Raw genomic sequence first — 15,416 nt, forward strand, 5'->3', positions numbered from 1 at the left:
GAGGACCACAACAATCATTCCCCTCCACAAAAGTGGACCATCAACTGACCCCAAGAGCTACAGACCCATCAGTCTAACAAGCCGTATATGCAAAGCCATGGAATGAATTATCATGGAAATTATAAACAAGGACTGTGGCAACCTACAGACATTGGACTCACCCCAATTTTTTAAAGGAAGGTCATGCCTACTTAACATGGCAGACCTCCTTGACAGAGTCACCAAGGCAATGGACAAGGATAAAACAATGCATACTGTGTTTATTGGCCTGGCTAAGCCATTGGTACAATACCCCACTCAGGCATTGTTGGCAAGCTCTCTAAGCTAGGCATAAATCCTTACATATCTTGCTGGATTGCCAGCTGGCTCACAGACAGGATCTAGAAGTCAAGATTGTTGTTACCACCTCCAGCAACACACTGGTCACCAGCAGAGTATCCCAAGGTTTTGTGCTGGGCCTGATGCTGTTTACCATCTACTTCTCAGAAGTCAAGGCTAACAATCAAGGTCTCTGGCTCACCAAGTGCACAGATGACTGTAAACTGGAAGCTATTATAAATTCCCTCAAAGACATAAACATCTTGCAAGTGGGTTTAACATAGACAAATGACTGGTACCAAATCCATGGCCTTAAACTCAGTGCCTAAAAATATGCACTGTAATGCCCTTTGGGAAACTCTCAACCCAAGTTTATTAGTCCACTGATAAAATGCCTCAAAAAACTGACCAAGTAGTAAGGGATCTCAGAACATATGTAGAGAGCAATATGGCCTTTGACCAACATGTAGCTAACATAATAAGAGAATCATTCTAGGTCAGCCAACTTAAAGGTAAGGGTGTGGCATTCAAGTCCAAGGAAGTTATAGTAGCACTCTACTAAGCCCTTCTCAGAGCTACCATTGAATACAGTGCCTCCTTTAGCATGTGTCTAACCAGACACTTGCAGCAGTTGGAATGCCCACAAAGGTTTCTCACCAGTAGAATTCAGAGCATGAATACCCTTTCCTACAATGATCACTTAAAGGCTCTATCTCTGTATTCAGTCTCCTACAGCTTGCTGAGTGGGGATCTTTGAATGGCTTGTAGGACTTCCTCAGACCCAGTCCTGCTGGATCTGTTGCATATGTGAAAAACAAACAGCATCAGAAACACTAGATCCAGGGATCCGAACTTCACTTGTGACATCAACAGAACCTGCTGTAGAGACAGATATGCGTCCAAAAGGATTGCTGCACTACAGGATAGGCTCCCCATCAATATAAAACAGAGTTCACCCCTGTCCACATTCACACAAAACCTTGACAACTGGATGGAAAAGTATGAATTTATCCCTGGTCTCACTCCCATTCCCCTATGGACAGAGGCCATCAATAAAAAAGTATTATCCTAAGACTCCCCCACCAACAAATACTTAGTTACCTCCCTACTAGCTTGCCTCCCCCCCATATAGACACCTATGACAGTCGGGATCCAAATAGTTTGGGGTAAAGGTCTTGGGTTGTAAAGGCCCTCGTGGTCATTAGCCTAGTAATAACCTATGAACCTATAAGGATCAGGAGCATCTTTTATAAATGCAATAATTACACTACAACTGGGACTGAGAGGGTAGTAGTGGTTGCTGAACTTTTGCTGCATCCAGGGTGTAAGTGGTCAGCTGTAGTGGACACGTTTCAGCTTATAAAGGAATTTGCACACTATGCCTGACATGATTTCTTGTGAGGTAAGGCAGGACGGTCATGTCGTAGGGAAGTACGAACATCAGTTCTGTGATTTATTACCAGGACCTTTTGCACTACACCATGAACACATTTTCCAGACACATTAACAGACTCCTTGTTACCTCCTCGGGTAAGGAAAAAGTAAAGGAGTGGAGTTTTGTCCAGGATTAAATAGCATTTTTGCATTATACAAGAATGTTTTTGGACTGCCAGATTACAGAAATTGTTGATCAGGATAGGAGGTATTTTACTAGTGAAAGCTAACTTTTTCACTTGTTTACAATTCTGTCAATATTTGATGAAGTCAGCCTTAGTTTGGAATGTTCAAAGACAGACCAGAAATGATCTGCTGAAGACTTTCATGACCTGGACCTAGGGTGCAATGCATAACTTTTTTTTTAAATTCTAATATTCCTTTTATATAAGGGGGCATGCTATTTAAGATGCTAAAACACAGTGAGTTGAAATAAAGAACGCAATTTTCAAATGACAACTAGTACAATATGTTCCTTATTACAAAATGCAGAACTTGATAAAGCATAATTTCATTCTTTGTTGGCTGATCCCCTGCTGACCATTTTGCTCTGCCTCCCTGAACACTTTCTCCTATTCCCTTGGAGTAAACTCAAGTGAGCTGGGAGTGACAGCTCTCGCCCTCCTGCTTGGAACTAGTGTTTTCTATTTTAATTCCTAACATCCCCTGCACAAGCCTGGTTGGCATGCAATGGGCATCTTTTGGTATATATAATCAAAGGACCATGCCCCCTTGTAGAAAGCTCCATGGTGTTCTAATTCAGCCAATGTTCCTAGGCATGCCTCCTCCCCCCAGCACACAAAAGACAGATATCGAGACTAAGTCATATTCATCCCTGCTCTTATGGCAGACTTCAACAGGTGCATGGTAAACAAAATGATCTTGGATTTCTAGGGTTATAGTTGGGATTTTTCACTCTATGGCCATATTTTTAAAATTTCTGAAGCTTAAGACTCTCTGGAGTCTCTATATTTTGAATGATCCCACATAATAACTACAGGTGGATTCTTACTTATAAACAGTCATGATACATACTAATTTGATCCTGCTTGTTGCAGTTGTGAGTATCCAATCCAATCCAGTCCAGTCCAATCCAATCCAATCCAATTCAATCCAAACTCATATCCAAAGGTTCTGCCTACTGTTGCCACCAGACTTATTAAGTCCACCATGCAAAAAAGTGAATGGCTAAAATTATCCAATGTGAGTTTTCAATCAACAGTTAACTCACTATAAGGATGAGTTCTGCATTTACAATGGATGCAAGCAATTGGAGTGTGTTTCATCTGCACATAATTCATGCATCCTTGGGGGAGTACACAGTTAAAGCTACTGAGACAACCTTCAGTTTATTGATTTTAATCTGCACCAGGAAGAACTCTCTTTGTACAAGACATGAAATCGATTTCCCTGCAGTAAACAGGTGAGCGTGTCATGCTGCCACATGACAACACCTTGTGCACTGCTAGGTTATCTGAATGCAGGATATTGTAAAAAAGGGTATGACTTCTGAGTCAACTTATATATCCTTTACACGTTTTAGAAACTGTTAAAATATTTTTGCTACAGGCCAAATTAACCATTCATCAAATGAGCTTGCTCCCAATTCTTCCAGCATTTATATGGACACGTGTTTGATCAGTAAAATTCTGCCAAACACTGTTTGCCAGATAAATCATAGTGTTATGACAGTAGTGCTAGGAACCATATATACTAAGCATAACCTATTACTCTCAGTTTGTACTTTTCTTTAATTGTGGCAATAGTTGTTTAAAGGTAATACATTTACGAGCAGTCACAAAGTTATCTTTCTGTTCTTATCATATGTAGAGGATTATTCTGCTATTAGCAAATCTGTATATTTTAGACAACATGTTCTACTCCTAGGTAGTGAAATTATTCATGATTACAGATCATTATTTGTTTTGTATAACATAAAACACAGAAATTACCTCACAAGTGGTTAAGAGTAGAATCCAGACCTTAGAGTGAAAACATTTTGGAATGGGATGATTACATCTTCATTCTTGACTGGATACATGAATGCTGGAGTAGCCAGGACAGATACAAAAATCTGTCTAATTATGGTGGGAGAATAGCTAAGTTGGGTTATAAGCCTGAACCATCCAAACATCTGTACTGACCATCTAGGTATGTATGGATTGGGTAGATGCCTCAACAGCTTCTGATGTCCCACTAGGATTGAAAGGGCATGTATGGTGCCAAGACACTTGGTGAATGGCATTCACTGGACAGCATGCTGCTTGTTTTGTGTAATGGCAGTGTTATGTTAGCTGGAGTAGCCCTGAGTTTATAGTAAGGCAGGTAGATTACACTGGGAAAATATGAAACAAGTCTCAAACTGAATGTTATGCTAACTAGAGCTGGTTAAGGTCATAAAGATGCTGTTAACTTTGCCAAGTATACAGAATCGGTTAACCTTGTTGACTTTCTGAGCTGTAATAAAAAGTTCACAGTTATATAGTCTTGTGCTTTTACGTGCTTATCAGGATCAAAAGGAAAGTTTCCAGTGATCATCAGTCTTTAATATGCCATGCAAGTGCATTTGGGTTCACTGTGACTTGTGTCTACAAAGGTAGAAATGTTTCTGAACAGACCCAATTCATTCATTCATTTTCCAATACCCACCATATCTTAGCTTTGACCACAGGAATCTGGATCTTGTTCCACCACGCAATGCATGCAAGGAGTCAAGGAATAATTAATTTCAGATGAGCTGTCAGCCCATTGCAGGATGCACACATACACATACACACACACACACACACACACACACACACACACACACACACACACACACACACACACACACACACACACAGTCACAGTCTCTGTAGCCACAGTCTTACAATTCTGGAAGGATTACCATTTTAACTATCAGCATCACTGGGATGTGGTAGGGAACTGGATACCATGGCGAAACCAAACACAGACACAGTGAGGACATACAGACTCCACAAAGAAGGCACACCAGCCAGGAACTGAACTGTGGAACGAAACACTGAGAATCAGGAATGTTAACTGTCACACCAAAATGTACAGAGATAATCAAAGCAAACATACTGATTGAAACATATTGATTAAAGAGGATCGAGACAATCTATTATGACAGATGCTATTGACAATGTACAACATATTGATGAGATGGAACATATTGATGAGATGGAAAACATGCATGGAATGTGGAATCCTGTTTTAAAGCTGCAGACATATAAGGTTCCAACTAAAATCCTAACACACATGTAACACATATTCTGCTTAATGAAAGTATAAGCAGCAATGAAAGTTGAAAAGGAGATAATGTAAAAGTAAATATGCTGCATGAAGAAGCATGAAGATCAACAGGAATCTGTGATGCACAATATCAAAAATCACTACGACCTGTGTTCATCACTGGTGAGTTATCATGTAAAGTACTGGGTATACTTTTGTTGCATTACATTTTATTACATTACATTACATATTCTTGAAGGTAGATGGAAATATTAAACCTATTTAGAGTTGCTATTAATCACATTTAGCAATCAACCTCCAAATCCACCCTTTCCCTCAAATTCTTGTTTCCTCCACCAGCCCTGCATGTTTCTGGATTCTTCTTTGATTACCTCTTCATCTTCCATTTCAGTATTCCAGTCTATGATCCACAACTCTTTCACAGATCCAGGGTGCAGATAATCTCCACAATCTGCTCTTCTGTCCACACCTCCTTCTCTGTCTCTGTTTATTCTGTCCAGGGTGATCTCCTCCATATCCATAGCATGATCTTGTATACCCGTATCATTTCACCTCTGCCTTTTCTAGTCTTTACTGACAAGAGCTTCATATCTTGTATTCTCTGTTCATATTCTTTCCCCTCCATCTCATGCACACTTCATTTATCACATCCAGAACTCCACAGAGTACGCAGGTATGATCTGACCAGGGTCAGGTAGAATGCAAGCCTTACACTTTTACTGTTGCAGTCCATGCCCCTGGAGCTTACGCATCAGTATTCTGTTTGTTGTTGCACTTGTCCTTTCATTTTATGCTTGGTGATCCAGTCCAGGTGTCATCAACCCCTAAGATCTCTTTCCGTTTTGTTTCCCTCAACTCCTTTCACACCAACTGATAATTTATACCAACATTACTGTGGAAAAAAGTGCAGTTCTCTTCTCTTCGCTGAATCTCAAATAACAGTTTTCAGTCCACCTGGTCACTTTTCCAGATCCTTCCTTTGCACCTTCTCATCCTTCACTGCAGCACCTGTTCTTTTATTATCAGTGAAAAGGCTGACTCCAATCCATTTTCTCTCAGGTAAATATGAAGCAAACATACTAAGAAGTACTGGACCAGTAACTGGAGACCTCCACTTCCAAATGAACATAGATGACAATGTTACATGTACACTGTTGAGAACATGGATACAGACAGAGAACAGACAACAGTCTGCTTAGATTAGGGCAGTGGAGGGCTCATGGGAAATATGAGGAACAGTTTTGTTTTCCCCACACTGGTGAATGCACACAACAACATTCTTTACAAAGCTTTGGGATCAAAAAGAGTCACAGGCTTACAAATGTTTGTGCATTACATAAGCATTTACTGCGTATAATGGAAAGCTTAAGCAGCTGGTTAATAAGTTTTATCCATTAGGTTGAGAAACAGACGCATTGTTTGGAATATATGGTGCTTACCTGTCATCATTGTCTGTTTTTTTTTTCCTTTTTTTCATGTTTTTAAAGGCTACACAGAAAGTCACAAATGTATGCCACAGATATTTCACTCTTTATGCAGTTTCGGTGACCATGGTAGGAAGTTTAAAGTCCTTACCTTAAGAATACTGGGTACATCCATGACCTCTGTTATCTTCATGTTTCGGCGGTAACCCCAAGAATAGTGATCCAAAGTAGTACACATTTCCCACTTATGGTCAGGTAGGGTTGTGGGCTTGTATTTATCTTTACAGTTGTAGTAGCCTCCATGGTGACAAGAGCAGTTGGCACCCCAGCGATCATTTACAACCACTGTATCCTAAAATAAAAAAAATATAGACTTGTGATCAATCATAAAACCACAGAGTTCATTTTACTCAGACATAGCTCTTATCATCATTATGTTTACACTGATATGTACTATATTACTTTTTCTTTAAATGACTCCCACTATGAATTTATTTACAACTACTGAACAGCACAAAAAGGATTTAAATAAGGTCCATAGGTTCATAGATACTTATTAGGCTAGTGATCCATTGAGGATTTTTAGAATGCCAGCCCTACATTCTCATGCAGTTTTTATTCCTTGTAATTTAAGTATAAATAACCCAGAGCCAGTCAGAACATTTACATTATACCCCTAACCATAAAAGACAAGAGTGCTAAACCAGGAGTGAATTTGTTTTTTCCCATCCATTCATCCAGATTACATTTGACTAGGGTAAGGGAAGTGCTTTGCTTTGTCTGAAAAGGAAAACAATTTCAAAACAGTAGTGCATCTATCCCCCAATATGTTCAATTTATGTTGCAGAAGAGATTAAGATTTTTTAAGAGGGTCTTTACTCCACCATTGGACTTATGGATGTGCAGTAGATCTGAGAAGATAGGGTTTGTTGAGGCACTGTATGAGAGGCAAGGATCGCCCCTTAGCAGCCTGTGTGATACTGAGAAGAGGGAGAATGTTTTGACATGGCCAGTGTAGATTTTATGATTTTGGTCCTTGATTTTCTTGGTGAGAATGTGTTGTGGTTCTTCAAGCTGTGTAAGTGTTTGGACAAGTATATATCAAAGGGAGTATTATACTCAATGACTGGCCCAATAACTGCTGAATACAGTGGAATGATCACATCTCTGGCCCTAGATGCTACACCTTTACTAATAATCTGTGCACTGATAACAGGCTCTCTTACATTAGTGGATACATGGTGAGTAAAAGACAGTTTGTTGTCCACATAGGTTCCCAGGTCCCTAAATCTATTTTAAACTGTTACTGTGGCAGCTGCAAGGGATTTCCTACTTGCCAAAGGAGACACTTACACGTTTTTTGGCATTTAGATTTAGGCGATGACTATAACACCAGCTATTTGTTCAGGAAAAGCCTTCATAGGGGGATCTTGGTGTCCTCTAGAGAGCTTATGATGGCATCAAGTTTATAGTCATCTGCAAACTTGCTCAGTCACAAACCCTTTGCATTAACTTTGATCTCTGTGAAGTAAGTGCCAAAGAGGGTGGCCCATTAACTGAACTCTGAGGTACACTGCTAATGACAAGTCTTTTGGAGGAGGTGACGCCTCCTACCCTAACTTCCTTGGTTCTGTTTGTCAGCCAATTTGCTATCTGACAAATTACTTAGGGATTACTGCATAGCTGCGTAGTTGATCAACAATACCTGTGTGTAGGATGCTGTTGAACACTTTTGCAAATTCTAGATATATGGTGTATACCAATCCATTGCTTGACTAATCTTCTTGAAGAAGTCAGCCACGTTAAGCAGAAAGGATCTACCCTTGACAAAAATCAAACTGCCTTGGGTTAAGAGTTTACAGGTTTCCTAGGTAGGTCCTTATTTATTAATTCCATAATGATCCTCACCATAGAGTCTGCTACAGCTGACAGAAAAAATAAACGTATCTGCTGCCACCTGAAGGGAGTTCCATGCCATGCATTTCATGAAGTTTCTTATTTTTACTAATTGAGCCACTTGGAATACTACAGATTTTATCATAAATTTCCCTCAAAAGAATTTCCCTTTTTGGTCAAATATACAATTCAGATGTTTCTAAAAGTCTTTTCCTTCTTTTACAGCCATATCAATCATGTTGCTACTTTTCCTGAGAATGTGGTTATGGTGGTTACTTCATCACCTCTTATTAGGTTTTAATGCAAAACTTGTATTATTTTAGTTGCTAGCCTCTGGGTCACCTCTGCTCTTCACCCATCTCTCCTTCTTCCACCAAGCCTTCATGTAGGTGTAGGGAAAAATCAGTGGTGAAGGAAACATTTTAAGATACGTAGTAGTTAACCTTTCAGAAGACCCCAGGGCAACCGGCATTCACATCACAATAGTTATGCCAAATGAGTGACACAGTAGGCTAGTGAACAAATCAGAAAGATCTGGAGTGGATTTGGGGCTGGAAATGCAAGACAAACATGGGCTACTCAGCAAAACACAGACAATCATAGTACATCAAGCCTCACAAATGAAAGGACAATAAGTGAGCTAGCACAGATGTCAGTACTAAGTCTGACTTGACTGCCACTAACAAAAACAGCAAAAACAACTATTAAAAGGAAACCCTGTTTGTTTATTTATTTGCTTACCTACACTTTGTTGATGGGGTTACTCACAGTAGGCCAGGATTGTCTTTCCAGGGAAGACTCATTGACAAGGAGACATTTTGCAATGGTACCGTGGAACTTTCCCTTCTTTTTTTTTGATTAGTGGCATGTGATTTTTTATATCGACCTCGTCTAAAGGTGTGCACACTCAGGAATGTAGCATCCCCTTATGCCGCACTGTAGGTCAGCAATGGAAAATGAATACATGTACCTTTTGTGATAGTACTGAAAAAAAATCCATGCTCCTCATGTGGGCTTCCAGCATCAAAGGCAAGTATGTTGAGCCACTGACAAGTAGTTCTTCCTGATGACACAAATACATGACATGGTCAGAAGGGCTTAGAAGAGACTTTGTAAAATTGGACTAATGGTGTAACACATATATATTTTTAAATTCAGTGAAAAATAATGCATCTGGGAGGGAAGAGCTAAGGAAAGGAAAACACAGATGTAAAGAAAATAGCAGCAACAATAAATGGGAAAGTACCTTAGAATTATTCCTAGAGGAAATAAAGATAAGTAAATAGCATGAAAAATATTAAGGATGGATGGTAAAATAACATAGGTTGTTTGGAGGACAAAAAAATGGTGTACATAACCATGTCAAAATAAGACAACTTAATGTACACAATCCTGTAGAATAAAGGCATAGGAAAGGTACATCTTTGGTATCTGCTGATTATGTCTTTTTCTATGAAATTTGTCCAAGACAGTACAATCTGAAGATAGACAGTGGATGACTCAGGGGAAACATACTGAAACATTATTTCACAGAAAAGACTGTGAATGACTGAACATCCTCCCTGAAGAAGCAGCAAATTGAAAAAAGACTAACATAATTTAAGACTGCATGGAACAAACACAATGCAGTTCTTAAAAAGGGTGGGCTAATGATATAAGAACTCCAGTTTATACTACAGAAACAGAAATGGATAGGTTAGGTCAGTGAAATGACTATCTACAACTACAATCTGTTTTCATATTGTGAGACAGCGGATCTTTTTTTTCCCTTACTCAAAAATGTGGTTATAGAATCTAGAATAGAAGCTGCCATTAAAAAAGGGATAATTAGTAAAGCATATAAAATATCGCATGACAATTGTAAGAATCAATCAGAGAGCTTACAAAGGATTGAGAAGAGAGATTGGATAAGCAATTCACAAAGAGACAATGGGGGATATATGTATATCTCCTAAATATGCAACAAAGTCCAGAAGATTTAGGATGTTTGCCTGGAAGTGTTTACATAAGTATTTTTATACCCCAAGTAGACTCCAAAGAATTTTTCCTCAGGTGGATAGCAAATGTTGGAGGTATGAGGGCAAGAAAGAGGTAGATGAAAACATTTTTTGGAAGTCTGATGAGCTGGCAGACTTTTCGGATTCCTCACAGACCGCTCTGTCGGAGATGCTGGGTGAGTGGATTGCGCTGACTGGGGAGATGATTTTTTTTGAGTTATGCTACACAATGGGAATTGCCTTACACATAGTAAAGCCTTGCTGAGTCTAATTATGGTGGCTGCCAAAAAAAAGCAATTACTAGAAAATGGAAATCAAAGTCCAGACCAACTTTACTGGAAGTAGTGAATATAGTAATAGAGATAAAAACAACTGGAACTGGGATCTTTAGAAAAGAGAAGGAGCAAACTACATAGAAAAAAATGAGAATTGTGGGAACAGTATATGCACAGCCGGAGTGATGTTTAAAAGGCAGGATTTGAATGAGCCATATAATGTTTAACTAACAATGACTGGATGGTTCATAAGTGATGCATACTGTTTGCAACTACACTTGTATCAATGGTGTCTGTGATGTAAAAACTGTTTGTAACTAAAATGATATCATTCTGCATGTTTTTCATTTATATAAATGCAAGATTGCCTTTGTGATATGTGTAAATTTAATAAAGAAGTTTGGAAAAAATGTGGTTCTAAAAGTTCTTTCTTACAGCTTTACCCATTATATAATTTACTTTCTGATGAAGCATAACTGCTACCCCAGATATCGCTTTAGGTATTCTTAATCAGTCTAAGCTCAAAAGGGCTGCCAGTAAATACTCTGTCCTGTCATATTATATATATATATATATATATATAAATATATATATATATATATATATATATCAGAGCTCTCTGTAAGCGGTGGAAGTTTCTGTTCTTGCAAGCTATGATGCTGTATAGACAGAAACTAATGCTTGTGTTTCCTGGGTAACAGTCTGATGACCCCAGTAAGCAGAAACTGTAAACTAAACTGATTTAAAGATTGGACTGGTATGTTATTTACTCATGCTTAAACATAGCAGCATCCCAAAAAAAAATAAAACAATATTCATTTCTTCAGTATACCATACTTTATTCTTTTACAAGTACAACAATATAACAGTATTTTAAATAACTTTTTAAATAGCAAAGTCCATTTCACCTCTACAAATGAGTAAGCTTTATTACATCCAATTTATTTATATAAGAAACAAAACATCATTTCTAAATCTCACACTGTGTAAGGTCCAACTCTTCTTTCATTCCATAGTGAAGTGCATCTCTTCTTTTATTTCCCAAGGTTTCAAAATGTTGCATTTAAAAATAAAATGAGTTTCCATTTTTGTTAATTCACATTCTGTCATTCTTTTTATGACGTCAATCTGCTTGTAACAATCTGATCCATTTTATCAACCCTGTTTATCAATAAATATTGTTATTACATATCTAGCATCTACATCCGCCCTCTCACCTTCATACAAATGTTCCTATGTACTTAAATTTTAATTCCAGTCTGAGTAATAAATCACTGCCCACATTCCAAAGATCATGTATAAAATTGTTTCCATTCATGTAACATTACTTTACACATTTTTATTTGTTCTCCTTTGTACAAATATCTACAGGCTTTGCAGTACTCATGCCCATAAACTCCACAGCTCAAATATTAATCTTACTATACTACCTTAGCTATCAGTTTGATTAACTTTTAGTGAAGGCTATGCTTAAGAATGAAGAAATAACATTTTTAATATAGATCTGCAAAATGTGCAGGCTAATATTGCAACAAAATAGCTTTGATTTCATTTGCTAAGGTAATATACAGAGTCACATTATTCTTAATTTGCCATGTTCTGGAAAAAAATCAGCCTAGAATCACAGTCAGCCTGTATCTTATGGTACTTAAGCTAACATATGTAAAATAATCAGTATTCAATGAATACTATTAATTTATGTAATCTGATACATGCATAAATATTTAGTTACATAAACAATCCATCTCAGATTTAGCCTGCTTACAGAAAAAAACTATTCTGGGATTCAGAAAACTTAGCTGCATTTTGGAAGCAATTTTGCATAATTGACAGTTAGGAGCAGGGTGTGCGTGATTCAGAGAGACACATTATCAACAGCAGTGCATGTTGAATAACAGAGTTGGCCACAGTATATGCTAATGGTTATATAATCAGATGATAATGAGCAAAATTAGTAAAGGGAGCAGCACCATGTATGTAAATGAGGCAATCCAAGAAGGTGCTGGGTGATGCATTTTAGAAATGTATAAAGTGCGTGACATTGAACTTTAATGCAGCTAAATCTTAGTTTACGACCATGAAGCCTGGAAATATGTTAGCAGTTACACCAGCATTAGTTAATGTGCATTTGCAAGAAGCTCTTATTGCTGCTATGAGCCATGGTGGTGCAGTTCTTTTCCTTATGAGGCAAAGTGTCATTTGACTGCTCTTAACATTTCATGTACTCCATGACACTGACAATGTGGTGCACTAAAGTGTGGTCAGTGACCCCATGCAGGACATTCTGGACATGTGTTGGCTTCATCTGCTGGCCCACAGAAGTTGTGAAGTACCTATCTCAGTTGATACGAAGGTATGTTTGATTTTACATATACTAGCTACATGGAACTTTCAGTGACCAATTAGGGACACAGTGGAGGTATATCAGGCTTCTGCCTCTACAATTTGCCATCAGTTTCTCTATGCCATGTTACTGCATGTGGGAAAGCATATGTGGTTCTCACAAACCATGGAGGAGACAGCCAACATCATATGTGATTTGTATGATGTAAACGGTTTTCCTAGAAGTACTAAAGGCCATAGACTGCATCCATATCCAAATAAAGGACCTACCTGGGGACGAGGAAAGGAGGCAAATGAACTGCAAAGCGTATTGCTCTGCTGACTGTCAGATGATCTGACAATGCACAAGATACCACCTACAATTGGTATGCAGGTCACCTAGATGGTTATCACCACTCCCACATACGGAATGCCTGTGACCTGTAGTAAATTTTTTTAAGGGGATGACATCTAATAGCAACATGTTACTGGTGATACTGGAAATGCCCTGGAACTCTGGCTCATGAGATCTATCAGAAATCCACAGTAGGAGTACAAGTATACCTTATCAGAAACAAAGGTCATTGTGTATTGTGTGTTTGGGCTACTTAAGACACTCTTTATCTGTATGGGTTCAATATTCAGCAGGGAGAGGGCAGTAATTGTGTCTTCAATGAGCACTAGTACCAATCCCTCTGTGGGTCCCCTGTACCCAGTGAAGTTACGTGCAGACACTGACACATGCCATGCAGGGGTAACACACTGCCCTGACTGCCAGTCTCTTTAGTAATACTACCCACAACATCTGCAGGCCAGACTACTATGGTCACCTCTACACTTCAAACACCAGCTTCAGCGGATCACCAGCCCACCATACACAGCAGGTGGGGGCTGTTGTCCTTGCCTGAAGTAGTGGAAGTGGAGGTGACATGTTCACCATACACTGGCAGTTGACCACCGCCATGGGGGAGCTGACTGATAAGTGGCCAGATGTCAGCATTGGTCATCTCAAGAATCTCCTCCAGTGGCTCATTGAGTTGTGTATCTATCCTGCACTGGCTTCTCCATAGCAGTCAGGGTCCAGTGGTGAAAAGACCAGGGTGCCAAGTTTGCACCCACTGGTTTTCAACTGGCAGTGATGGCAATTGCCCAACTCTATCCTATCCCTCACCCTGACGTTAACCTTCCTTTTTTATCTATACCCCACCCGTTTGTTGTCCATTCCTTCCCATCACCACTGCCTTCCCTCTGTTGACTCCTTACCTTTTCACACTGACTTAATGGAAAATTTACAGCACAGGCAGATGATACTCACAGAGAATTGAACCATGTGCTCTTAATGAGCTCATTTCTATAAACCAGGGTTTTAGTCCCTCCAGTTCCATGTGACTTTGACAGTGCTCTGAGGTAAATGGGAAACTGGGTGTCATTACTCAATGTTCTACTTCACTACCTCTACAGAACCTGAATCAGTTGCACTTTTTTTCTTCAGTTGGACCAAAATAAGAAAAAAAAATCCAGTTTTGTCTGTCAGAGTTTGCAAAAATCAGCGGACTGCTGTGTAAACAGACAATAAAAAGAGGCACACACCATCTCATCATGAAAACACTTAACAGTGTATGCAAAACACCCCCTAACTTGTCATGAAGCAATTCACACGTACCTTTGGCTGTGATGACAGTGCAGCTCTGCTGGATTACACCATGTTGGAACTTGGGAGGGGGTCTGGTGTGAAGGGTTTAATGGTCATTCATTCCTTGGCCCTTCCTGTCATATACTTTTATCTGCACACTTATTTTCATGGTGTAGATCCATTCTTAAATTGGACAGGATATGGTGGTTTCTATCATTTATACAACTGCATTCTTTAACTGGAGGTTTGTTATAAGAGTTGTGTGTGCTGATGTTTGTCATTGTCTGTGTATGTAGTGGGTAGAGGGCTTTAGAGATAGTGATTCAGGATGTCTAATGATGAAAGGATGAAGGGTTGGACAGATCTTTTTACAGTCTAGCAGAATCTCTCGAATGCTCATTTCTAAACAAACTGTGAATGTATTTGTATGTGAAATGTAAGCAAACTGAAGGGTAACAGCACAAATATAAAATAAATTATGGCAGTTACACTGGCCCTGAAAAAACATCGACCCTACATTAAAGCAAGATGATGTCCATGCAAACCTGGGAGATAGCTTGTAAGTGTTTATGTCTCTGACTGTATCCCACATCTCCTCTTAGCAAAATGAGTTAGTGGAGAGGCAAAGTAGATCCAAATAGACCCTCATGAAAGGATGCTAAACAGGGATCCCTTTCTGGATCTTAGCAGGTTGTGAGGCATACCAGATATAGACCTCTTTGCCTCCTATATGAACAAGCAAGTGAGAAAGTTATCTGTCACGGCAAAAGCTCCTGAAGCATTGAAAACAGATGCTTTTTCTAAGAACTGGAAAGGTCTGTTCTATTAAACTTTTCTTCTAGTTCCTCTGGCTTCTAGGGTA

General features: G+C 39.0%; 1 protein-coding gene across 1 annotated transcript in view; it reads right to left on the reverse strand.

The window, feature by feature from the left end:
* The window catches only part of LOC122812682 (tissue alpha-L-fucosidase-like), a 453,601-nt gene that overhangs the window by 223,903 nt on the left and 214,282 nt on the right, over positions 1-15,416 (reverse strand). Inside the window, exon 5 of the mRNA XM_044084826.1 lies at positions 6,583-6,783. Coding sequence (XP_043940761.1) covers positions 6,583-6,783 — 201 coding nt within the window. The remainder of the gene's footprint in view (positions 1-6,582; positions 6,784-15,416) is intronic.

The sequence above is a fragment of the Protopterus annectens genome, chromosome 1.part1 (genome assembly GCF_019279795.1).
Source record: "Protopterus annectens isolate FY-2018-M chromosome 1.part1, PAN1.0, whole genome shotgun sequence".
Taxonomy (NCBI): Eukaryota; Metazoa; Chordata; order Ceratodontiformes; family Protopteridae; genus Protopterus; species Protopterus annectens.